Source organism: Lepidochelys olivacea (assembly GCF_965140295.1).
Source record: "Lepidochelys olivacea isolate rLepOli2 genome assembly, chromosome: 10".
NCBI lineage: Eukaryota > Metazoa > Chordata > Testudines > Cheloniidae > Lepidochelys > Lepidochelys olivacea.
The window spans coordinates 5,406,078-5,432,857 of record NC_140420.1 but is presented as its reverse complement, the minus strand read 5'-3'; the positions used below and the strand labels follow the sequence as shown (position 1 = coordinate 5,432,857).

Genomic DNA, 26,780 nt, shown 5'->3' with positions numbered 1-26,780 from the left:
TAAACTGATTCACTGCTGTAGTTCTGAGTGTGCAAAGTCTGAAAAAATAGCACCGTAGGCCTGATCCAAAGCCCACTGAACTCAGTGGGGGCATGTTCCATTGACTTCAGCAGGCTTTGGCCCCAAGAGATGTGTAGAATCTTCAAAAGTGTCTGGCCCATTTTTAAAAGTGACATGGACACATGGGACCCTAAGTCTTATTAAACTTAGCTCCTGCATCCAAGTCACTTTTTTGAAAATGGCTTTTAAGTCACTTAGTCACTTTACAAATTTTACTTTGTCTGCTCTTGGGCTATTAGCTTTAAACCCAAATTAGGGTCATTTAAATGCCATCCTCTTTAACCTTCTCAGTGATGATCATCATAGCAGAAACATCCCCACAAATATGCATATCTGATGCACCTGAGACATACCTGCAATGTGATCCTTGGTAACGATGTTGTTTAGACCACAGGTTTAAGCAATGCATCTAGTGAAATATTCTTTTGATTATTTGGAAAGCGAGATGTCTGTTACTGTCTTTTAAAAATTATAGTAAAACACTGGGTTTTCTAGCCGTCTTATTGCCATCAGTTTATAACAAGCTCATGAATGTTTTTGAATGACCCTCAGTGGGTTTTATAGCAGCATCAACTATTAAAATATAAGGTGTCCAGCCAAGAAGGCAACACAGAGATAAAGATTCTGCAGAAATGTTGCAGATTTATTTGGGGTGGGTGGAGAATATTCCCTGCTGAATATGGAAAAATTCCCTTGACATGTTTCTGGTTTCCACCTCATTACTAATCCTTGAGGCCGTCCTCTCCCTTATGCTCTTTGACTTTGCACATCATTGCACCACCGTTGCTAACATGGGAGACCTCATGGTGAAAGAATAATATGCATAGCCCAGTTTTAGCAGTGGACTATTGGAGGACAGTGTGGGACTTGTTTTCATACACACAATACTGTAGTATATGCAGAAGAGCTTTGAGATTTCCCTAGTCTGAGAAGGAATATCGAACAGTGGGATTAAATACGTGATCGGAGTTTATATAATACTGTACCAATAAGGCAAGAGGGGGGAAAAAAAGGCTGTGTGTGTTTACAGTCCCAGAGAAGAGCGTTTACTCTGGTGTATCAATAGCCTTGTGTTGGGTTTTAGTGGCATAGAGTTTAGTAAATTAGGAGTCTTTAGGTACTTAGCACTTTAATGGTTCTCACTAAGAACATAATTAAACGCTATACCCCTTAGGGAGAAAAACCAGTTTATTGTGCATATTTTTAGAATCTGTTACCAACCCACATAAAAATCTGGTAGATACAAGCCAGAAAGCGTGCATTAGTTGGAACTTTGAATTTATTTATCACAGCGAGCAGCCCCCCACCAGATATTGCTTGAGAATCATGTGTTACAAATCTGTCCCATGAATTATGGAATTAATTTTCCCCAATCTTATTTCAAAACACATGTGTGGTGTTTTTTCTTACTGGTGGAGGTGCAAGGCAGGGCTGTAGGTTTATTATAGTGGGTGGTGAGTTGACACATGCAACCATGTTGTTGCAAACAGTTTTATATTTAAAAAGTAAAAACATTTTGTGGGATCCTCCAACATTGCAGTTTATTCTAAGACTGCTTAACCAAGGTTTCCTCTCCATTTCAGTTATGAGTTTGTCTTGCAGCTGGTTAATTCAGTTCATACAGGGATGCTGCAGATACTGAAGTGGATCACAATCACTATCTCTTGCTCAATTCTCTCAGGAGAGCAACTTCTTGGAAGCTTTCTAGGATGCATGAGGTTATGAATCAGCAAAGAAGTGGAGTTGAAGGTTTAATAACACCCCCAAACTAAACCCTCTTAAAAAGATGATGGAATGTTTCCCTCTTCCCATGGTTTTGACACTGATGCTTATTCATGACACAGCAGAGATGTTTTCACAGGAAACAATTGTGCTAGGAAAGCGCTCAGCATGCCAGAGTTATGCAGTTTTGCAGGTTTTCCTCTTAAATGCCAGCATGTGCTCCATGTACCTTCACCCAACCTCGACTATACCAGTGGGCATTCCACAGGTGGAGTGCTTGGGGGGATGTGAAGGAGGCGGAGGGAGAAGCCACCCCAAGCTCCAGTTGGCAGCTGTTGACTTGAACACATAAGGAAAACAGAGAGAAATTTCCCAGCGATGCAGGTGCCTGCGTGTCAGAGTTGCTCTGTCTCCGACTTGCTCTGGAACGCGACTTTTGCCTCAACACCCTTTCCTGAGTAAACACTCGGTTCTCACTGGGAAAGCTGCATAGCGCTACACCCTTGTTCCACAACCATATGGAATGCATTTCGAAGGAACACACACACACAATGCGCTCCCTTGGGCTTTTCTCTTCTTTTGCTCCCTCTCTTCTCCTCACCTATCTTTTAACGAATTTCTCTCTCACTCTCACACTCTCACACACACACACACACACACACACATACACACACTTTCCTTTTACTTACCATATTTTAGTTACACAAGATTTATGGTTTTGAGCGATGGCTACAGTGTTGGAGAGGAAGGTTACATTATTGATAATGTCTTGATAGGCTCCATATGCCTAAAACCGTTTCCCATCAAAAACACTTCTTTCCCTCCATCGACAAATCCTCCAAGGAGCCAAGTATGGTTTGTGATGCTGCTGCTGATGCATTAGAACGTAGGTCCCTTGGGTCGGGGACTTATTTGACTCATCTCGCCTGTTGCACCGTCTCTCATCTACCAACATCTGTGTATAGATATTGAAAACAGGAAGGAAAAAGTACTGGGCTAACATGACCCTGCGTTACTGACCCCATGACAAATTGCTAAGCTGCATCTGTTCTCTTTTTCTCTTGTTTCTATTCCGGGATGAGGATTATTGATAATGAATATAGCTGCTCACCACTTAGTGTCATCAGGAGTTGGGATAAATATCAGCAAATCTATCCATGGAGTCTGGGCTGTCCCCAAACACAGGTACAAATGTCTCTCTAAGCCAGGGGCTCTCAACCTTTCTGGACTACTGTACCCCTTTCAGGAGTCTGGTTTTTCTTGCATACCCCCAAGTTATACCTCACTTAAAAACAACTTGCTTACAAAATCAGACATAAAAACGCAGACGTGTCCCGGCGCACTATTACTGAACAATTGCTGACTTTCTCATTTTTATCATATCATTGGAAAATAAATCAATTGGAATATAAATATTGTACTTGCATTTCAGTGTATAGTCTATAGAGCCGTATAAACAAGTCATTGTCTATATGAAATTTTAGTTTGTACTGAGTTCACTCGTGCTTTTTATGCTACCCCTTGTAAAACTCGGCAAATATCTAGATGAGTTGATGTACCCCCAGGGGTACCCCTAGTCGAGAACCACTGCTGTAAGCCGTGACTCAGGCTGGGTCTACATTACAAAGTTTTGCAAGCTTAGCTGTATCAGCTCAATGTGAAAAACTCAGAGTAGGCACAACTGTACCAATAGAAGAGTGCTTTCGTTGGCACGGCTAATGTCGTTCAGAGAGCTAACGTGGCTGGGCTGGCAGAAGTCCTTTTGCCAGTATTCACGATGTTTCCACTGTGCCAGTAGAACTATACCAGCAAAGGCTCCGTAGTGTAGACAATCTCTCAGATGGTCGCAGTTTTGCATGGGACTCTTCTCCTATTTGCTTTTCCTTCCCCTACAGAAGGGGGAGCTTCAGAGACTCGGCTACTTCTCTGCACAGAAGAGGATGAACAGAACCTCTGTGGTCTGGCAATCCCTTGAGAATAAATTTCTCAACGCCTGAGTTTGATGCGCCCCACACTGGCTGCCTTTCTCAAGGATCCAGGTAGTTTCACTTCTGGTCCTTGCAGAAAGTGAGGCAGTGCAGAGAGTGAAGAGATCGATGCACGTCTTCACAGCACGCCAACCGCAAGATACAATGGCAAGACTCCTTTATCAGGGAGGAAGAGGGGTGAGGGTGTTTGCCACCTTTACCTACCTTTGTCTCTTTTAATTTCAGATGATTATTTGCAGGCCTTCGACCCACTTTTCCATTCCCCAGTTTTGCTGGGTAAAATTACACCCTGTAAAACTGGTTTCAGAGTAGCAGCCGTGTTAGTCTGTATCCGCAAAAAGAAAAGGAGTACTTGTGGCACCTTAGAGACTAACAAATTTATTTGAGCATAAGCTTTCGTGAGCTACAGCTCACTTCGTCAGATGCAACTGTAAAACTGACACTTTATCCACTTTGGTTTTGGTTTAACGTGTCCTCTCTCTCCCTCCCCGTCCTTCCCCCCCAAGCTGTCCTTTCTAAAGGGAAATGTATTGCCTTGCAGTTTTGGAGGCAAGGTGGAAAAAACCCTTGATGAATCTCTCTGAAGTACTGGGGATTGCTTGTGAAGAATCAAACATCCAGATTAATTTAAAACAGTTCCCAAGTGGGGGGGAGGGGGTCGAAGGGCCCCCAGTGGCATTTCAAACCGATCATCTTGCTGAACCAGGATGTATGAACACCATGACCCTCTGCCCCCTTGTTGTACAGGACTTGGCAGCGTTCCTTGACCCCTCCGATTGCTCCATCCTGTCCCGGTGTCAAAGGAAGGAAGGATGCGGTCTCTTGTCCTGGGGGGGTTACAACAGCCTCAAACCCAGATAAAGCAACAGCTTTATTAATTCCAGCTTTACTAATAGGGAATTACAATGGTTGTGGGATTTGGCAGTGGCATTGCCATGCATAGTACAATACTTTCCCTGGATTGTTTGTATTTTTGATTTTGCTACAAATAATTTAAAGATGTGTTGTGTCTCCTTCAATTAAAACGGTGATTTTCAGCTATTGTTTTTGCTGTCAGGATTTTAAAACAATGCTAATAAATTTGAGCTTTTGTTAGACATGGTAAGATGAATTGTTTAAAAAAAAAAAGAGTTAAGTGTAGCATTTTTATCAGAGGCGGTTATTAACGGACATGAGTTCGTTTTAGCCTAGGTGGTAGGATAAGCAGGTTTATTGCACTGCATAGAAAACTTCCCCATGTCAAAGAAAAAATTCAGGTTGACATATAAATAATTTGGTGCAAACACGAGCATCTTAAAGTGACACCCCGCATTTGGAAGCACTTAGTTAGATTGTAAACATATTGAAATCGAGCCCGCCTCTGAATCAGAAGACCTGAGTTCCTTTCTCTTCCTGGTTCTCTGACCGACTGAGTGGCGTGACCGTGAGGAACTCATCACCCCCCTTTTTCCCTTTGTTTCTCTAGCGGTATCACCTCTTTTATGATACTTAACCACTTGTTTTGATTTTTTTTTTCTTCCCCAGTTTTGGGTTTTACAGCAAGAAAATGCAAAATTTGGACTGAAAAGGAAATGGTCTTCAAAAATTTTCATTTTGGGGGAGGGAGGGAGGTCGTTTCCTATAGAAAGTTTCAACAAAGTATGTTTAACCAACTCTGTTAGTAATGGTAGTGGATGTGGAGGGGACTCATTGCTACATGACACCTTTTCTTTACTCTTTCAGACTCAGCCAGTACCCAGCCCACTAGCCTATTACATGCACCGGTCACCATGGTGGTTTCACCAGTCTGAGGCGTTAAGCAATCACTTCATCAAGCTGGTGGTGCCATTTTTTATCTTCATGGGACGTCGCATGTGCATCATTCACGGCATTTCACAGATTCTCTTCCAGGTGAGACTTGCCTGCTTTTGCCTTATTAGCGTCCTGGCTTAGTGAGTGGTCTCTGGGGGCCTTTGAAAGACTCTGGAAGCCTCCCCCGATTTTCATGTGTGTTGTAGCATGACTGTACGAGGTCTAGGGAAATACACGAACAAAAACGGCAGGGGAATTGGATGACTTGGGTTAGGTTCCTAGTCTGAACCCAGCCCAGATTAATGGTTATTCAAAATCATTGGCTCTTTGGTGAGCTACTGGCCGTGAGTACCTGATGTCAGTGCATTCCCTACAGATTTATCTACATCACACTTGGACCAATTAGAAATCTTTTGGGCAGAGAGGACACGATTAGCATAGGGATTCAAATGAAACGCTGACGAGGCCAGGACCCCAATTGATGGAGGTGGATGAAATTTTGCTACTTATCAAAATAGATTTTTTTTTTTATGAAAACATTTAATTTGTTTTCAAAATTTTCTGTTCTTTGAAGAATATCGACAAATGTTCATGGAAAAATGTAACCTGTTTGTCATGGTTCGAAAAGTTTGTTTCATTTTTCTGTGATATCAACTCTGATCACTTTATTTTGAAAATACAAATGTTTAATGTAATAAGGCAATCCATGAAAAATTCAAAAAACTGAAAATCACAGACTGTTTCTTTGCTAATTCACATCTGAATCTTTTCCCTCAAGTGCTTTTTCATTAAACTCCAGCCATTCTGATTCTCAGGCCCAACTTCCAGGTTTTGTTAAATACTCTCTGTTCAGTGTCTCTTCAGCATTGGGAAGCTCATATACTGTAGCTGAGAGCGCTTTTGCAAATACGTGTGATATATAAACTGGAGAACAACTTATAAACTGACTGGGCAAACCACAATAATGCTGACCGGCATGAAAGCAAGGGAATTTTGAGTTTGTGATGAAATATCCCGCCTTCCCAATCACATTCTGTCACAACGAGGTACCACAGCACATGTAGCCTGTTTGCTCTCTTTACACACCTTGTGGTGCTAGAGTTATTACATTTTTGATGCCATTTGATGCCTTATGAAGTCTCTCTTCTATGCTACAATCACCGGCAAATGGGAGCCAAGACCAGGACGTGGTATAGTGCGTTAGAAATTGATTTGTTTACCATTTGATTGGCTCTGTACTGGAACAATCCAAGATCCCACTTTAAAAAATAAATCCGATCCACACCGGAGTCTTTGATCCGTAAGAACTTAGTGCCCAGATACATCTCACTCCACACTGTATGCCCAGCAGTAGCCCCATACAGAACTAGTCAATATTCCTGTTGAAGCGTGATTGTTATAAAGATGACGACGCTGATAACTCTAGGAGGATGAAGAGATTGTTAGCTGCCTCTCATGCCTTTTGTCCAGGTGTTGATTATTATTTAAGAGTGATATCCTGTCACATGGTGTTGTGCAAATATATAGCAACTCTAGGCAACTCTTCGGAATTCCTTCTCTTGTTTTTAACCTTAGTGTGTTACGGTAGCGTCAGTCAGATTTATGTGATTAAGTCAGATATTCTGTGGCTGCTGCAGTGTATTCTTCAGTGTGCTAGAAAGAATAATTTCAGAATCCATCTACATAGCTATGGTATTTCTAAGGTGCCTATTACTTCAGTACCCGAGCACTATAATGCTTGCTGAGAAATCACCACCACCTGCTTTGGTGCATAGTGTCATTCTCCTCAACTCTTCCTAAATTACAGTTTAAGGGCCCAGTCCTGGAAAAAATGTAAGAGATCTATGGGCCTTATTGCTTGAAAAGAGGAAATTTTCAGTTAAGTACGGTTCATTTTACTAATGTGGTAAACACTAAAGGTTTACTAAGTAGCTCTTAATACAGAGTATTGATAGAAAACCAGCTCTTCTTAAGTAATGGATTGTGCTAGAAATCTCTCATGTGTCAGTTCTCCTAAGTATTGATATTCAATCATTAGCGCTAGATTGGCTGTTAAAATTCAACCACTGGGCAGTTGATAGGAGCTGGAGTAGCAGCTTTGCGTTGCAAGGGTGTGTGATGGTTTTGTTCAGTTGGGATGCATGCATTTGTTCAGTTGTGACAGATGGGCTGCCCCCAGCTTTGGACTGGAACCATATGCAGAGTGGTGAGCCGTGTACTTGGATTTCCTGCAAAACCACAAGTTCATTCAATTATGGGCCCATATTCGAACCTGAACTGAGTTTTGCATTTATAACAAAACCCTAAACCAAGTAAATTGTGTTTGGTTTTGAAGTTTTGCTGCCAAGATTTCAATGTTTTGCATTGCTTTGAGGAAAAAAACATTTTGTCATTCAAATCCCTCCTCCCAGCCATCCCCCACGAACCAAAAAGATGCACAAATATCTCTGCATTATCCCTTTGCTGGCTCTGGCTTACTGTATATTTGGAGTCCTCTTACATGTAAAACTAATGCTGAGCATCGTAGCAAAGAAAACGAATGCTGCCCACTCGACAGCCAGAACCAAACCTGAAGACAACCATTCTAAATTCAGCCTTCCTGACAGAGCCAGAAAACGGGCTAGCAACTTCTCAGATGACCCCCTAATGGGCAATGCAACCATTTGTATGCTACAAAATTTAAAAAGGGGAGCCACTGGGATCTGAAAAAGAAAGGTACGTACAATAAAGACTGGTAATGACATAATGTAAGTGCGGCCATCTACCCGCCGTTTAGTTGGCACTTTATTGATAGCTTGCCATTACTGACCTATTTCTATCACAAGGGGCGTCTGCGAGGGAAAAAGGGTCTCAGTGTAATAAGCAACCCTGGAGCCTTTATAGCATTTCAACAAAAACCTGTTTATTTAATATTTACTGCCCCTTTCCTTCATTCAGAATGACTTTTATTGACAATACTTCTGCTCTGCAAAGGAAGCCATAAAGTTTCATGTTGATATACCACTTAATTCTGTTTTTCAAGATTTGAATTGACATTACATGCAAGTTTTATTGGACATTTTATAATTGTTATTGGAGTCATGGTGGCTAGGCTGCGTAAGTGTATTTTTCCAGATTCCAACCAGCCTGGAGAATATTGCTTTGTCGGGAGTCCCCCCAAAACCTGTGCGAATTATTCCTCTGACTATTTCACACTGTAATGAAAAGGTTTAGGGAAGAGGCTTCCATCATTGCCAATCCTGATAGGGAGACGGTAAGGAGCGTGTGATCCCAACAGAGTGGAGGACTACGCTCACAGGGTATGACTCGATGACAGAATTACAGTCCAGTTATGCTGTATTGTGTACTTATCATTTGCAAGACATAGGATACCTGTGGGTGACCTATTGTGGGGAAGCTATGCAGCAGATCTGTCTAAACATGAATGAAACATACGCAGTGACTCTTGTAAATATAGATATATAATATGCTCATTTTTCCTCTTCTGTTGTGCAGATATTTGTTGTGATATATATGCACTGCATTTAAAGAGAAACTGACCGTGTTGGCTGGCCCCAGATTTCACCCTCCTCTCATCCCTCCCGCTAAAAAATGTTTTTTTCTTTCAAAATATCCACCCCACCATAATTGAGAGGTTTCTTCCCTTCTGAAACCAGGGGCTGTATCAGGCTTAAAACCCAGAGGCTGGGCTGGGGGACAAGACAGCAAACCTAGGTCCTGTCCCTGATTGTTTCTTGGAAATGCATTACATGCATAGATACAGCACCAACCCTTCCTTGTCGTGGCATTGTTCATGTGAGCAAGTCAGGGAGTTGAAATTGATGGGAATTGTGTGTGCTAGACACCAGCCTGCCCAGCAGGCTCAGAGAACTTGAACCAGGTAGGAAGAGTGAAGACCTGTGCTTCACACCTACCATCTTCACGAAACCCCATGGGTCTGAGCCAACCAACCAGAGAGCTAAGATTTTAAGAATGCTTCAGCCTTGTAACTGCAGATGATGATGATGTTGGGTGTGTATTTTTACTGCCTTGGGTGTGTTTTCTGGAGTAAATTTTTGGCCCATCCACCTTGACAAATGTCCCTTTAACTAAAGCTGTCTCTTATTTCACTCTCTGGCTGGTTTCCAGAGGGCACGGGGCTCACTGGTATCAGGTAGTGAGTTTCAGCTTGCCTGACCAGTTCAGTGTGCCCCAATTCACTTATGACATAATCTGTGTCTAGTCGGTGTTGTGTGAGTTATCATTGGAAAGCCAATAACACACTGATCATTACAGTTCCTGTGTGGTGTATATGTGGTAAACGCCCAAAGGACTGCAAATGTGAAGGCAATATGGGTCTAAAATGTGTTTGAACCAGACAAGTCTATGGACTGGGTAAACAGGCATTTTCCAGACAGAGGAAAGGCCAGCACCTCGATCCAAGTGCAATGGCAATCACAGACAGGTGGCTGTTCACTGGCATATCAGCGGCTACAGGGACAGATCAGTTTGCATTGTAGAAAGCCCCAGAGGGGAAGAAACCAGCATGGAACCTTCTCCATCAGACTCCATAGCATCTTTCCCAACAGCAGGGACACTGGTCTTTGAAAAAGATACGTTTCAAAAGTTCAGTGGACCATGAAAGAGACAGGCAAAGAACCCCAAGTGATCTCTTGCCTAAGACAACAAAGGAACCAAGCCCTTTGGATTTGTGGGAGATTTTGACAAAGGGAGTGGTCAGCCATCTTTGTAGAAGGAAGTGTGGTAAGAATCTGACCTTAAACCAGGACTGTAGTTTTGTTAAGTCTTGGTCACTAGAAAGTGTTTTTCAATTTTAATTGCTTGTAACCATTTCTATCTTTTACCTCTTATACCTGAGCTCCCATAAAACCTCTCTTTTTGATTAAACAAACTTGTTTTATTTTTATTCTAAATCAACCCCATACTTTGTTTGCCTTGACGTGATGATATCTCCAGTTAAAACAACAAGCCTTCTTCTCTTTAAAGGAGCAATGGACATTATTACTTCTCTGATGGTTCCAGCATGTTTCAGGGCAGATGGTTTGGGGAAAACTTGGGACTTTGGGGGTGTGTTGGGGTCACTTGGCTAGGAGTAACCAAAGCGGGTGGAGACCAGTGTGTGGCTGAGGTGAACAAGCAGGCAGCTGAAGTTAGATTTGCTCAAAACACAGGCACCTAGTGTATGTTTGGATGCTGGCTGGGAGCGTCCAGGCAGGAAGCTATAGCAGCTGAGTGTTTTACGGGACCAGGGTTACAGGATAAGCAGTGACGCAGCCTCTCACTGGCCTGAATCGCACCTCAGAACACGACACTCCCCAACACGTCAGACAATTGTCAGAAACTTCTTAGTGTAAACAGACCACGGTTTAAAAAGCAAGCGATGAGTGAGATGAATGCTGGCTGGTTCCCATTAGAAAAATCATTACTCATCATTATTAAACACCAAATTGCCAAGAAAAAGGCTTTGAGGTTTACATTTGTGGGTGTAGTTCTTGTAAGCATCTGCACACAGAGATACTCGCAGTCAGATAATAGTGCCCAGAGCCCAAAGGTGAGTCAAGAGAAAATGTCACCCAAGATTTCGGAGCAGCCCAGCCAGCCCCCACCAGCCTTTTATCCCCAGGGCAGGCTCAGAAGCAGCTCTTGAGCCACTAACACAGCTGTGCACAGTGTCTGCCAAGGGGCCAGGTGCCTCTGCTGGCAGACTCTCTTTCACAGCTTGGCATGCATGTCCCGCTACAGCTGGCTACGTCTCGTGTGTGTCCATGTCCATAAGTGCCAATGATTCCCTGATGCTGGGAAAGAGATTGAAAAAGGCCATTCTGATCCCTTGATTGATTGCAGTTTAAACCCTAAAACTCCAAGATAATACACTTTAACCCTCAAAGAGATTGTTGTGGAATCAAAGCTTTGGGGCCGTGTGATTCCGACTCTGGGAGAGCTTGTATCAGACTTTCCATAGCTTAGTAACTACAGCTGAGCGGCATGGATGGAGTGTTCATATATTGCCGTATGATTTTGTATGCAGCATTTGTGACCATCATTGCTTGACAGCGCTGTCGCAACAGGCGTTCACTCTGCAGTGCGATGTAGAGCAGCGTCCCAAGAGCCCTCGCCTCTGGCCATGTTCCCATGATCCACATGTCATGTGTTCATTTCCACAGATTTAATAACACAGCCAAGTTCTCATATAATTAATATTTTATATATTGGAGATTCAAGTGGGAATTCCGTATGAATGTGACCCGGGCACACGATGGGCAGATACCGTGCAAGCTTCTCACTTCTTTCCCCAGCACGGCCTTGCCGGTGTAGCTCAGCTCTGACCTGCAGCGCCCCCTGCCTCTGCAGTCCTGGTCCCCACACACCTGAGTCGGTTCCTCAGTCTGCAGCTGCAGCATCCTCCGTTCTTCCAGTGCTGGGCCTGCATTCTTCCTGCCAATGAACCTCCAGCCTTATCCAGACTGCTCCAGTTCTGGGGGCTGGCTTAAGCAGACTATCAAACTGCACCCCTATTCTCTGCTGGGCAGAAAGGGAGATTCTTTTCAGCTTCTGTCAGGATTTGACGTCAGATTGAGCCACGGAGCACTCAGAAGAAGCCTGAGTGAGTTTAATCTGTGCTCACAAATGAGCATTGAGTCTTTAGAACTCTTCAGGGGCCTGCTAAAGATGCTCTTTGTGGATCCACATGAACATTCTGAGACTGCTGTTTGGATTCTGTACCGTATTCACTGGGATACTTCACAGGGGACAAGAGAACGGCCACTGGAGATAGCGTGGTCCAGTGGATAGGGCACTAGACTGGCCATCAGGAGACCTCAGTGCTATTCCCATCTCTGCTACTGACCTGTTGTGTGAACTTCGGCAAGTCGCTGTGCCTCTGTTTCCTCTCCCAGCCTTTATCTTCTCTGTTTAGACTGCACAAAGTTTGCAGATGACACAAAAATCGGGAGTGTTAAATAATGAACAGGACAGGTCACTGATACGGAGCGATCTGGATCGCTTGGTAAACTGGGCACAAGCAAATGATCTGAATGTAAATGTGTACATCTAGGAACAAAGGGGGGACTGTATACTGGAAAACAGGGACTCTGAGAAAGATTTGCGGGGGAGGGTTGTTGAATAATCAGCTGAACATGAGCACCCAGTGCAACGCCGTTGCCGTAATAGCTAATGCAATCCTCGGACGCATAAACAGGAGACTCTCAAGGGGGAGTAGACCAGTTAGTTTATCTCTAGGTTTGGCACGGGTGCAATTGCTGCTGCAATACTGTGCCCGGTTCTGGTGTACACAGTTCAAGAAGGATGTTGATATAGTGGGGCGTGTTCAGAGAAGAGCCAAGAGAATGATTAGACAATGAGAAAACATGCCTTATAGAGAGAGGGTCAAGAAGCTCCATCTATATATTATAGACCAGTCAGCTAACTTCAGTACCCAGAAAGATAATGGTGCAAATAATCAATCAATCAATTTGTAAGCATCTAGAAGTTAATAAGGTGATAAGTAGCAGTCAGCATGGTTTTGTCAAGAACAAATCACATCACACCAACCTAATAACTTCTTTTGATAGGGTAACAAGCCTTCTGAGTGGGAGGGAAGCTGTGATATTCCTTGACTTTAGTAAGGCTTTTGATGCTGTCTCACGTGACCATCTCATAAACAAATTAGGGAAATATAGCCTTAATCAGTGGTACATGTACCCCTGAGGGTATGCAGAGTCTTCCAGAGGGTACACCAACTCATCTAGATGCTTGTCTAGTTTTACAACAGGCTACATAAGACGCACTAGCGAAGTTAGTAAAATTTCATACAGACTATGTATATATGTTTCTACTGCTCTATATACTAGACACTGAAATGGAAGTACAATATTTGTATTTCAGTTGATTTATTTTATAATGATACGGTAAAAATGAAAAAGCAAGCAATTTTTCAGTAATAGTGACACTTCTATTTTTATGTCTGATTTTGTAAGCAAGTCGTTTTTAAGTGAGGTAAAACTTGGGGGTACACAAGACAAATCAGACTCCTGAAAGGGGTACAGTGATCTGGAAAGGTTGAGAGCCTCTGGCCTAGATGAACCAACTATAAGGTGGGTGCACAACTGGTTGGAAAACTTAACAAAGAGATGGTTCGGGGGTGACTTGATTACAATCTATAAATACCTACATGGGGAACAAATATTTAATAATGGGCTCTTCAATCTAGCAAAGAAAGGTATAACATGATCCAATGGCTGGAAGTTGAAGCTAGACAATTCAGACTGGAAATAAGGTGTACATTTTTAAAAGTGAGAGTAATTAACCATTGTAACAACTTACCAAGGGTGATGGTGGATTCTCTCTTAGTGATAATCAAGATAGGATGTTTTTCTAAAAGATCTGATCTAGGAATTCTTTTGGGGATGTTCTATAGCAGGGGTAGGCAACCTATGGCACGCGAGCTGATTTTCCATGGCACTCACACTGTCCGGGTCCTGGCCACTGGTCCCGGGGGCTCTGCATTTTAATTTAATTTTAAATGAAGCTTCTTAAACATTTTAAAAACCTTATTTACTTTATATACAACAATAGTTTAGTTATATATTATAGACTTATAGAAAGAGACCTTCTAAAAACGTTCAAATGTCTTACTGGCACACGAAACCTTAAATTAGAGTGAATAAATGAAGACTCGGCACACCACTTCTGAAAGGTTGCCGACCCCTGTTCTATATAGTCTGTGTTAAGACAAGATGATCACAGTGATCCCTTCAGGCCTTGGAATCTATGACTCTATGAAAAAAAACTCTTTGGAGCCAGGACCGTGTCTCTCATTTTGTTTTTACAGCTCTCGTTATATGGGGCATCCAGGTTGGGATTTTTAGACAATTACTGTCCTATAAATAATGATACTAGTCCCTGCTTCTGGTGAACATGCCCAAATGGGCATGCCCTTTTTAAACCTGATACTTATTCAAAATAGATAAACTTGAGGAAATCCTGTACCCCAAACTTTTTGAACTTCTGGCAAACCCATGTTTGGTACCTAGAAACCACAGTGATCAGTGAATCAGACAGACACATGTTCACACTGTTGTGGGTAAAATCTGCAGCCTCCAATTAAAGGTGGTTGGCTAACGTGTTTTGATGATGGTTTTAATAAGTGGTTCTCGCCCATTGTGTCTGAGGAGAGCAGTCTGCTGGTTCTTAAACAGAGATGGGGCCTGAGCCTCAGAGCATAGATCTGGAACCAAAATACACCCAAGTTCAGGGGAAGTCAGACCCAAAGTCATGGTGGTGGTTGTTGTTCATCCTAGCAGCAGTATTTCAGCAGCTTCTGGAGCCACAGCTGAGATCAGGGCCCAGTTGTACTTAGCTGCATACAAGCACATCACAGTGAGAGAGTCCTTGCTCTGAAGATTTTACAGTCTAAGCAAACAAAACAGACAAGGATGGTGGATGGGGAGGAGAAACACAGAGTGGGGAAGTGACTTGAGCATGGTTGCACAACAGATCAGTGGCAGAACCAGAACCTGTTTCTACTGATTCTGTTCAGTTCTTCTATCTAGGAGGCCATGCTGCCTCCTGTCTCTCTTTGGAAGTATTGCATTTTTCCTCTCCATTCTCTTTCCCTTGAGTTTCTCTTTCCTCCATGTGCGTTCGCTTACAACCACCCACAGCAGCATGTGGAGGTCTAGAACAGGCGTCCATGGGTGAAATCTGAGAGGGGGGGAAAAACACATACTAGCTACTTTGTGGGTGTCTCGCTGTTCTTTGCAGCTGGCTCCGAAAACCCTGAGGTTGCATGTTTCTGACAATGTCCAAAGCACAACCTACACCAGCAAATTTATTTCTTGGCTCCTTGAGCCAGGCTGTAAAATTACACCATTTGGCAAGTGAGTTCATGAGGGGAAGCGAGAGGAAAGCCAAGAAGTAAAGGAAAAGCCACCTTGCCCTCTGCACTGGCAGGTAGCGTCGGATTAGCAGTGCCAGCAGGTTTCAGCTGCCAGAGTGGGAAGGGTGGGGATGGTTACAGCAGGGTGGCGTGTGTCAGAGTTGGCAGTGGGAAGTCTCCCAAGAGAACAAAAATAATAATAATAAAGGGAAAGTGGGGCAAAGAGACGTGTTGGAAAATCAGGGCGGATAATTAACTTCCGTGGCACAGTTCTCAGTAACGCAGCAATAGAGAGACAGGCCGGGATTTTCAAAGCAGCCTAAGGGATATAGGGAATAGGATTTGGGCAATGATCTTCCTGTCGTCTTTTGAAAATCCCAACCTCTGAACCCTAGGTCCGATCTCACTCTGTCTAGATACATTGATGTCAAAGGAGTTACTCTAGGTTATGCTGGTTTGAGATCAGACTTGGGCCCACAGTTTAAAGAGACAAAATTAAAGGGCCTTAAACAACATAAAATGATAAATTCATTGAGTCGCTGACAATTCCTTGTAAGCACCGTGCGTCGGTCCTGCTTCCTGTGGAAGTTTGGCCATTGATCACAGTGGGAATCGGATGGGCCTTGGGAGGGTAGGGACCATGTATATAAAGGAGAAGCTACCGTGCAAACAAAGCAGGCTTCCAAGCCTTGTGAGGGTCAACTATTAAATCCTCAGAAGCCAATATTCGTTCTGATATGGAGTATCTAGAAAAACCATTCCTCAGTCCTCAAGGCACCGTCACCATCCCCAACCCTTTGTGCAAGCAGCTGTAAAGGAGAAAGTAAGTCTTGTGACTCATTGTGGGACTCTCACGGGAGGACGGGACACTAAGAATCAAAATACACTCTGGAGATTGGTGTGTGACTTTACCAAAGAACATACCCACTGTGGGGTAGTAAAATTCAGGGACGTGTTTGTGGGCAAGAAGGAGGCCCAGCCTCGGAAATGAGGCCTACACATTTGGATGCACTGCACATCTCAGTTTAGCAGCTGAGCACGACAGACGAGTCATCCAACCAACCTAGATGTTATATGCTCTTGGAAGTATAAATAAAAGGAAATATTTCTTCACACAATGCGCCATCAACCTGTGGAACTCCTTGCCAGGGGATGTTGTGAAGGCCAAGACCATAACAGGATTCAAAAAAGAACTAGATAAATTCATGGAGGATAGGTCCATCAATGGCTATTAGCCAGGAGGGGCAGGAATGTTTGCCAGAAGCTGGGAGTGAGCAACAGGGGATGGAACACTTGATGATTTTATATGTGTGCAATGGGGGCAGCAACAGGGCTCTGGAGCACCCAGCACTGGCCACTGTCAGAAGACAGAATACTGGGCTGGATGGACTTTTGGTCTGACCCGGTATAGCTGTTCTCATGTTCTTATGTGTATCTAGGTTAGAGCTGGTCAGGTTTTTGTAGATGATGATTTTGACGGGGTTTTTTTTTCAAATTTTGCCAAAAAAAAAAATCACTTTTTATTTGGCCCAAACCAAAGAAATTTTGATGAAAACAGATTTTTTTTTTATGATTTTTCACTTTCATTTTCTTCAAAATTGTTTGCAGAAAATAAAATACATATTTTGACCATCTTTTGTCCAAATGCTGAAAATGGACAGGTGCCCACCTCAGCAAACCCCTCCCCAGGCCCGCTGACAGTGGGGGGTAAAAGGGGCAATTGCCCTGGGGTGTGGACGATTTAAAAGGGCCCAGGGGCTGGGCACCCTGGGCCCTTCTAAATCGCCCGGGCAGACCGCAGGTCGCACAGGCCTGCCCCTCACCTAGCTCGTCACTTATTTCTGTGTTTGCGTATGAGAATACAGGGACAAACTGGCTGTCTAGCCACATACACACAAATTAAGTCATGCTGCAGTGTCACAACTGCAACATATTGTGTTGCTAACTTAGGAGCCAGCAGAGGTCACAGCAGCCGCCAGGAGAAAAGGAAAAGAATAATTAAACAGCGTTCAACAGCCCCTCTTCTATAGAAAGTACCTGGATCCAGTATTTGTTTTTACTTGTCATAAATTCGATATGTTGAGCTTATGCTGGTGTAAATTAGGAGTATCTGGGGTTACACCAGTGTCAGACTGCTGTGAGTGAGGCCATAAAAGAAAGTTCAGACATTAATTCTGAATCCAGTGCCCTAGGGTTAGATTCTGATCTCACTTACACTGGAGTATAGGGTTACTCCAGATTTACATCTAGGATCAAAGGACTGGTAAAGGAGCCTTTTACTCACACCGGGGAACACTTACTCACGGGAGTAGTTCCATTTAGCCTATTGGGGCCGTTTGAATAAGTGCTCAGCAGTCAAGCTGGCTGCGAATGATCATTGTCCTGTGAAGATTTTTGAGGAAAATGGGTGGATGGGGGGAGAGAATCATTTTTGTAAAATAATAATAATAATTGGTGGGGGGCTTTCATCATGAGTTTTTCATGAGTTTCCACGTTGGGAGGTGGAGGGGAGCTGTAATGGGTGGGGAAACATTTCTGCGGAAAACTGCCATGCAGCCGAATTCACCAGCACAAATAATGGCTTTCAATGTGGCCCAGAATTTGGGGCCCGGGTGAGGGATGTTGGAGGGGGGCAATGAAGGCTGGGATTGCTCTACTAAGATTAATAACAGTGCTCACAACTGCAAGATCCCTGTGGCTGTTGCTGAGTCCGCAGTAATACTGGCTTACCCAGCGTTGGAACACGGCTGCCAGAACTCAAGGAGGACACCCACTTCAGTTTAGTCTGACCCTGCACTGTGACTGTTCCACGTGTCCTTGAATTCACAGGGCTCACCAGTGCCTGCATTGCCTTGGTCAACCAAAACAAGCAAAAGAAACTTGAAGTCAAAGGAGTTAGTGTGGAATTTCTGTTGCAGTTTAGCCATTTTACATTAAATACCAACCTAATCAAAAGCAATCCCGTTTAAGTTAAAGAATCCAAACAATTTCAACATTTCTATAGCTGATTTCACATACAGCCTGATAACTATTACAGGGAGAGGCTTCCATACCAGACACAAGAATACCAGCTCATACCACCCCAAATTGGGTAAATAGCATTACTCCTGTACTGGTGTCTGGTATTAGTTAGCAACAAGTTAAGTTCTTTCATTTTGCAGTAGTCAGAGTGACTTAGAAACACTTACTGTTAGCCATAGGAGTGCGTTTAATTAGCTTCTGATTCAGAGTTCTTTTTTTTAAAAAAAATCATTAAATAAAGTGTCACCCCTACCCAGTGCTATAAACTCTATTTTGATTGTGGCTGCAATAACCCCTTTGGGCATCATTCAAATTGTACTAAACAGTTTCTAGAGAGTGCTGGTTTCTCTCAAAATAAACCGAAGCCCGGCTTTGACAAGCTCTAATGAAAAACAAATTGTTATATTACTTAGAAAAATAATTTGAAGGAAGTTTGAATTAGTTGTAAAGGTGGAAAAGGTTCAGCTACTTGAAAATAGAATTTTGGAAGGTATTTATTTTAACCAGTAAGCCAGTTGCCTTGAAATACAGCCTTATTTGTTTCAGAATGCACCTAACAAGAGACATGAATCATGCAGTTAATCAGTATGTGAATTTGATTAATTGGAAGGGGGACCGTCAGTGATTCCAAAAGGCGGGGCTGCCTGGCAGTATTCTGAAATGCAGCTTTCGAGCTGGTGGGATATCCCATCAATCATGCTGCTCGCACTTGGAGAAAAACACAGGAGAAAAACCACAACCCCGGGTTTTGGAATTTTTGATTTAAAATAAAATCTGGTTATTCGGGACATTGTCAAAATTCACAGCCAAGGTTTTCAAAAGTGGCTAGTGGTTTTGGGTGCTTCTGTTTTTGGTGGTTCAACTGGAAACACCCTAATGTGGCTCATTTTCAAAAGGGTTGAGTGCTCAGCACTTTCTGAAAATCAAGCCCCTTTAAGGTGTCTCCAGTTGCTCATCCAGAACTCTCTTGTCCTTATCTGTGCTGCTGCTAACACTTTATGTTGTTAAACTTGGGAGAAAAAATTAAAATCTTAGGCCCTGATCCTGCAATAGGATCCATGCGGGTGAAGTTATTGGTGGGTGGGGTGGGGGAAGAATCCCCATTGTGCTGCATGTGTGCAGGAATCTGCCCATGAAAATACGACTGCAGCATTAAGGTCTAAGTTAATTTTTATCATTTGCGGTAGCTGTTGACTTCTTTGCATTTCATTGAGTTTAGCCAATGAAAACAGACTGCCTGGTTTGCATTAGCACATATTGCCAGCCGCATGTGTTCAAAAGTGACAAGTCAGGCCCCTAAAATCACAAGATTTCAATAAATAAATAAATAAATGAGTTCTTTGTGTTTGTTTTCTGGTTTTCAGTTCTTTAGGGTTCACCCAAGTCACATTTTCTATTCTGTTCCATGCTGTGTGGATTTTAATACCACCCTCGTCGTGCACTGTCCAGTCACGCATTAAACAACATGACTAACGGTCATGTGTGGTTTGTTTTTCCCCCGGGGGGAATTGTATGTACAGTGTAGTGTTTAGGTTTCTAAGTTTGGGGGGTGGTTGTTTGTTTTGGGGTGTTGGGGGGGGGCGGAATTGGCTTCATTTTTAACATCTGATTTTCAAGCTTTTTCTCTGTAACAACAAGGGCTAGAAACTTCGCTTTTTAAATAAAAGCTGGGATTTGCATGTAATCACAAGATTCCAGGAGCTGGGGCTTGAAGAGAAATACCAAAACATCACAAGATTTGAAATTAAAATGTGAGAGTTAGCAGCACTGAACTAGTTTCTGTTCAGCTTCTCTTTCCGGGAATGATGTGCTAGCAGAGTGCTGTTGTTTGGGTTCAAAACACTGCAGAGAAATGTTAAAACCCTGTCCAATCAGAGCCAGATTCTACTTTCTCATTGGTTTTAATCCAGATAATGCTGCTTAAGTCAATGGAGTGATTCCAAATTTACACTAGTGTAAATGAGATATTTACCTTGATAATTATTCGTTTACAGTAATTGGTACATTTTAAGGCTAAAAGGAACCATTTATAGCCATCTAGTTTGACATCCTGCATAACACAGGCCAAAGAATCTTACCAAATAATTTTTGCATAAAGTCCGTAACTTCTGTGTGAGCTATACTGTAGCTTTTAAAAATATATCCAGTCTTGTTTTCAAGACTTAAAACGATGAAGAATTCACCAACATGTCTCTTGGTAAGTTGTTCCTGTGGTTAATTACCCTCATTGTTACAATTTTTCATCTTATTTCAAGTCTAAATTTGTCTAGTTTCAGCTTCTAACCACTGGAGTTCATTATGCTCTTTTCTGATCTTTACACTAATTTTTTTAACGATATGTCACTAATAGTAGCCATAGTCTTTTTTTTTTTTTTTTAAACAGTCTAAATTTGGGGACCTAAATTTCCTTGGTGTGGTGCCCTTTTACATAATTCTGTGTATGTGTTAAAGTTAAAACATGCATGCTCACACACACGCTCTCGCACGCGTGCGCACACACCCCCCACCAAACTGGTAGCAGATGGCATATTATAAACATGGTGTTTTACGTTTATAATACATGGGGTTTTTTTAAAGTGAATTATTTATTAGTGTCTGGTTTAGATGTGTGAAAACAAAATGTGTCTGTTCAAATGGAAAATAGCAGAGGGCAAGTTTGGGTTTGGTTTGGTTTTTTTAAAAAAAAAAAAAAAAAAAAAAAGGATTTCACTGTTTATTCAGTGACTCCCAAAAACTTTCCGAGCTTAGCTGGGAAGTAATTCCACAGTTGCTGCCATTAACCCTTTTCCTAAATGAATTGATGCCCAGAGCTCTGTTGAAGCCCACAATGCCTTTGCATGACAACCATAATGCTTGTCCCTTCCGTCAGTTCATGGCTGTGCTTTCTGCTGCAGAATACCAAATAATTGAGCCTTGAATAACAAATGAGGGAGTGGATCCTTAGCTGATGTAACTCAGGGTATCTATGTTGAAGTCCATGAAGCTACAGTAATTGGCAGCTGCTGCTGATCTGGCCCTAGGCATTCAGCTAGATCCTTCCTAAAGCCTAGTCTAGCACAAAATTATACTGATATAAATTAACATGCAATTTAATTTTATTTATTTGTGTGTGTGTATTATTACACACAGTTAATATGATTATTTACTGATTTTAGTTAAACTGTGCTGCTTTGTGAATAGCCATGCATCCGTTCGTTGGTTAAGCCTAGCTTATATCAGTTGAGCTTGCATCTGTAAAAGCATCTGTAAATTTGCAGGCACAAGCTGAACTAATATAATCAGTTTTAAACTGAGAGTCCGGACCCAAAAGTTGCACTAGTTTAACTGAACTGATTTAAGTTAAACTGGTCTAAGTTCTCTGGGTAGACAAGCTCTAAGTCGTGCTGTCCAGAGTGCTCAAAGAGCAGTGATAAAGGTTAATTTTATAGTGTCTTACTTCAATGAAAATAATTCCATTATTCTCTGCGGGCCAAGTTGTTTGGTTTAATGTTTCTCAACAACAAGGCTGCCTCCCAAGATAACTTATTTTGATTTGGAAGCACTGAGATGATCACACTGCTTTAGGTGCTTCAGCCCACACTGAGTTTACACAGCTGTATTAGCTGATTCCCCTGGCACCACTAGATACATTATCTCGCTGGTGATGCAACAGTTAGAAATTGCAGGAAACCTGTATCAATTCATTACTTTCATCTTCCTATTTAAAACTGGGCTTCAACGTGTCGGAGGTGGTGATTCAGAGAATTTGGCGATTCGTCAAGAGACCTTAGAGCAGCTATGGTTTGTTTCCCCTGCTAGCTGAAGTGAGTGATTTTTGCACTGGAATACATGCACAGATCAGTTTATGTAGGTGCCACATGCATACATCCGGCGCAATGATGTGATTCAGTCAGACCTCCTACTTGTTAATGGGGCTTAATAGTAATGCATAATACTTGTGCAGTGATTTTCAACTACAGGCTCTTTGCAAATATTAATTCCCACAACCCTCCATTTTATAGATGGAGAAATTGAGGTAGAGGTTAAGGGATTTGTCCTTCCTGGACATACCGTGAGTCACTGACAGAGCTGACTTTGGATTTGAACCCAGGAGTACCTTGTTCACAGGCCTGTGCTCATGTTACTAGACTGCACCTCTTTCGCTTAGTCCTAAAGGGCTCACTTGCTTTAGTTTAGTCACTCCGAAGTGTAAACTGAAGGCTTGTCTACACATGGAGTTATTCCTGATTCCAGAATAAGTGTGTCCACACATGGCATTATTCAGAAAGAGCTATTGTGCTTTAAATTCGCACCAGGCCTTAATCAGAAGCAACTTTCAAGTGTAGACAAACCCTGAGATCAGGACCAGTTGTTCAAAGACCCAGAAGATGAGCAGCCTAAAACAACAGTCCCTGCCCATCACCATCAGTACTTCTCTTGAGTGCCACTGGCAGGAGGAGAGATTAAAAGGACAAGTCCAGAAGCCTAGCTGTGCCTCTATAGTTGATTTATTTAGATAATAAAGAAGCAAAGATTTGAATCCTCTAAAAACCCTACCCTTCCTGTTGAACACGCAGCTGTTAAATGCATACCAGTGCTGGATGAAACGTGTGTGCAAAGAATTCTACTCCTGTGGCATAGATCTTGAACAAAAGGTTGTGCAACAAGGCATTGAGGAAAGTTGAGCAGGAATTCTCAGAATATGAACAGTACATCCTTAAAAGCAGCTTGGAAGTGTTTAGTACCAGGTTATGGCAAGTCCAGCCTAGAGTCCAGTTTGGGAGGCTGGGTTCACTCTGGCAGGGACAGAGAGATAAAATGTTCTTTTTGCTGTACAAGTGGAAGGCAGGAGGTTGGATATTTTAGAGAAATCTTTCTCCGTGTAAACAAATGTTTCTCGCTCTCTCTTGTTTGTGGAATGTTCCCTGGCCATTATTCCTGGATTCGATGGTATTGACTTTCTGTATTGTGCCAAACTGCAGCAATCTGAGATGCTGAGCTCCCCTATTTGGAAGAGATGGGCTGTCCCTTCTGCTAACTAGAGAATAGGTTAAGGTTCAGTTCATAATTTCTTGTGGTTGATTGGACCTTTCATCGCTGATAGACAGAACCCTATTTTTTAAAAAAATATGCATTAAAACCCCTGATTCTGCTCTGAGATTTAGGTGGGTGCTGAGATCTGCTGTGTTCTTCTCCATCCAGGATTGAGTGAACCATAAACATCAGAATATTAAACCAAGGAAGGTAAAAGGTAATGTGTTGTCCTTCCAAAGCAAACACACCTCCACTGCTTTTGGCATCAGCATTCCTGTTTGGTTGTTCTGACATAGAAAAAGAAGAGCCAGCATACTGGACCAGATCAATGGTCCCATCTAGTCCCATATTTGTCTCGAACGCTGGCTAGCACCAGAAAACACAGTTGTGCTCATCTGATTGGGTTAAATGCTATGTGGGGCTGGGAATTCAAGATAATCCCTCTTGCAGGACTGTAACACAGGCAGCCAGAAGTCTAGTTTAAAAAAAAAAAAACACACACACACAACGACCCACAGCTCACCATATTGTATACATTATTAGGAACATTTCTCCTTGTCTCCAGCTTGGACTCATTTTATTCTGAGGCACATGAAGAATGATGATTATCTTTGTCATATTTATCCTAACTAGTGGATCTGCTGATGCTATTTTGTGTCTTTTGTTTTAACTTACCTGACTTTTAACTGTACTATCCTGTGTCTAGAGTTCCACAGGTTAACTATATTTTGTGTTAAAAGATACTTCCTTTAATCTACTTCAAATGTGCTGTCTTTCCTTCAAGCAGCCTCTTTTTGGAAGAGATTAAAATAAACAAGTTCAGGTCTTTCTTCCCGAATCTCTCATGAACAAAACAGTATGTAAGGGAAAGTGGTGTGATAGCAACTGGGTGGAACCAACGTCCCAAGGACTGTAATGCAAAAAAGATCAGGGCAACTCTGTTGAGAGAAAAGGGGAAAGAATTATTTCTCATATTTCATAATTATTTCTCATATCCAGTCAAATGTCAGTAGGCATTATTACAAAAGTGCCAGGCAACTCCTGCCGCCAATAGTGTCTTGTAGAAAGAACTAGAAGGTAGGGGGAATACAAAGCAAGATCAAACAAAATGTAAATGTTTTTTTAAAAAAACAAATCATATTGCGTTATTGGTTTGATAGAGTATCTGTGGCACATATGACGGAGGATGTTGATTGCTTTTATTGCATCAGTTACGTTGTTCATTCCATAACCAGCCTTTGAGGGCCAACCCAGATCCCTGTATCTACAGCAATATGTAACAGCAGGAGCAAATCTGCCAATTCCCTATATCAAGCTTTGATCGTTACTGGGGGCCAGATCCTCAGAAAGGAAGCAAAACTAATGTAAAAGGATCAGGACCAGGGGAGGTCATCAGTCTGCATGCATCAAAATCAGCTTAGTTTCCCTGATTCAGTGGGAAGATCTGATGCTGCCAATGGCCAGTGGAATTTTTCCCAAGTAAGGAATGGCCAGGCCTAACAGCCCAAATGAAGGGCAGTGCTCACTTTCCTGTGGTTGTTTTAGGTGAAAGGATGGAACTAGAAATAGAAACTACAGCTTTAGGTGTTGTCTTCCATGCTGTTTCCTCCCTCAGCCCTAAAAACAGATCAGCCTGATAATCTATATCTGAAGTCACGGTAGGCAATTCCCAATGCCAGTTGCGGTAAGCAAGAAGGTTTATTGGTACCCTGCAGTGTCTATGCCACTCTTAATGGAGGATTTTGTTGTAGACCCAGCTAACAAGATATAGAGCATGAGAGGGGATGAATGCACCAACTTCCCAGGAATCATCCAACTCCTCAGTCAAATAAATGACTCTTGTTCTGTGCCCCAACTCCATGTTTATGGTCAGTCTAAAACTCCACCTGTGATCACTACATGCGTCCTCCGCAAAACTGCAGTAAATTAAAACACAACAGGGAATTTTAAGAATCACATCCTCTTCCTTCTTGGAGTCATGTTACATCGACCTCAAAACATCTGGACTCAACATCTCCTGGGCTCCCAAAGGGTCTGTCGTATTAAAGGTTCATCTTCCTTTGTTAACTCCCCATCCCTCCCCCCTCCCCCGGTACCTCCTCTTAATTCACTGTTGCTTTCAGTGTGGTTGGCCTTGTATATAATTAGTATTTTATGTGCTGTAAATAAAATGCACTGTGGAATAATTTTAGATACCTCTTGCCGTTGGTAAACACAGCTCTATAACCCAATGTGATGTACTGTGCTCATGAGAGAGGTCTAAAATACATGCCCTGCTTTTTTTTAAGCAGAGATTCCTTCAGCCTACAGGGAGGCAACATACGCACGTTAAAATATAACGTTGGATCGTTCAAAAAGAAAGACACTCCATGGGTACAGTAGCATAGTCGCTTTTATTCATTTCCCCTTTGCGTCGGAATGACTTTAAAGTGCACTGAGCTTTGGGTCAGCCTGATCAATAGGCAGCATTCGATCATCTTCCTAGTGCTAACTAAAATCAAGAGTTCTGCACTCTACTTACCCTGCCGATGGACCTGGGTCTCAGACAGGAAGGAAAGAGACAGCTGCTAAGCAGACTCTGTTCATAATTCATCAGGTCAGTGAGGAGAGGCCCTTGCTACTTTTAACCTCAAACAAGAAAGGTTTTGGACTTGAAACGGAGCTCAAAGAGAGAGCGAGAGATGTCGAAAATCATCAGGTGGCCATGCAGGAACTGCAGCAATCTATCAGCTGTGAAGCCCTAGTGGTTCCTGTTCAAAAAGGGCTTTCACTTGAAAGACGGAACCAAGCTATGCAGTAAAGCTTCGTTATAACATCCTAGGCTTACAGTAGGCTCGCGGACAGGTAGTTACAATTCATAGTGGGTTTGTTCACTTATAATGATGGATGAGCCAGTACTGGGACCTTGAATGTGAAATTCTTCACAATTTGGGAGGAAGGGGGACGGAGAGCTTGGTTTTGGTTCTGCATCAGATCCAAATCTGAAAGGGAGGGTATTGTCTTGTTCTGTTCAGACACAGCATAAATCTCCTGGACAGTTTGCAAAGGCACCATCTCCATCCGGCCTAAACCCCTAGCCTTTATTTGACCTTAAACCCAGTCTATCCCTGATCCTGAGCAGACTATTGCTTGCTCATCCCATCTCTACTTACAACATCCCTGTGGCTAACATCCCTGTGTTTCCCTCTTGGAAAACGCAGCACTGAGTTCCTTTCCCTTCTTGCTCTCTGACCTCACTTTACCATTAAGTATGTAGTGTGGCATTCATTGTTCAAGAACTGACAGGAGAGTGTCACCTTCAACAGTCC

General features: G+C 42.6%; 1 protein-coding gene across 2 annotated transcripts in view; it reads left to right on the top strand.

Annotated features, from left to right (window-relative positions):
- The window catches only part of LMF1 (lipase maturation factor 1), a 362,817-nt gene that overhangs the window by 257,620 nt on the left and 78,417 nt on the right, over nucleotides 1-26,780 (top strand). For both annotated transcript variants that reach the window (XM_084641519.1, XM_084641520.1), the window contains exon 6: nucleotides 5,493-5,660. In XM_084641519.1, the coding sequence (XP_084497645.1) occupies nucleotides 5,493-5,660 (168 nt within the window). The remainder of the gene's footprint in view (nucleotides 1-5,492; nucleotides 5,661-26,780) is intronic.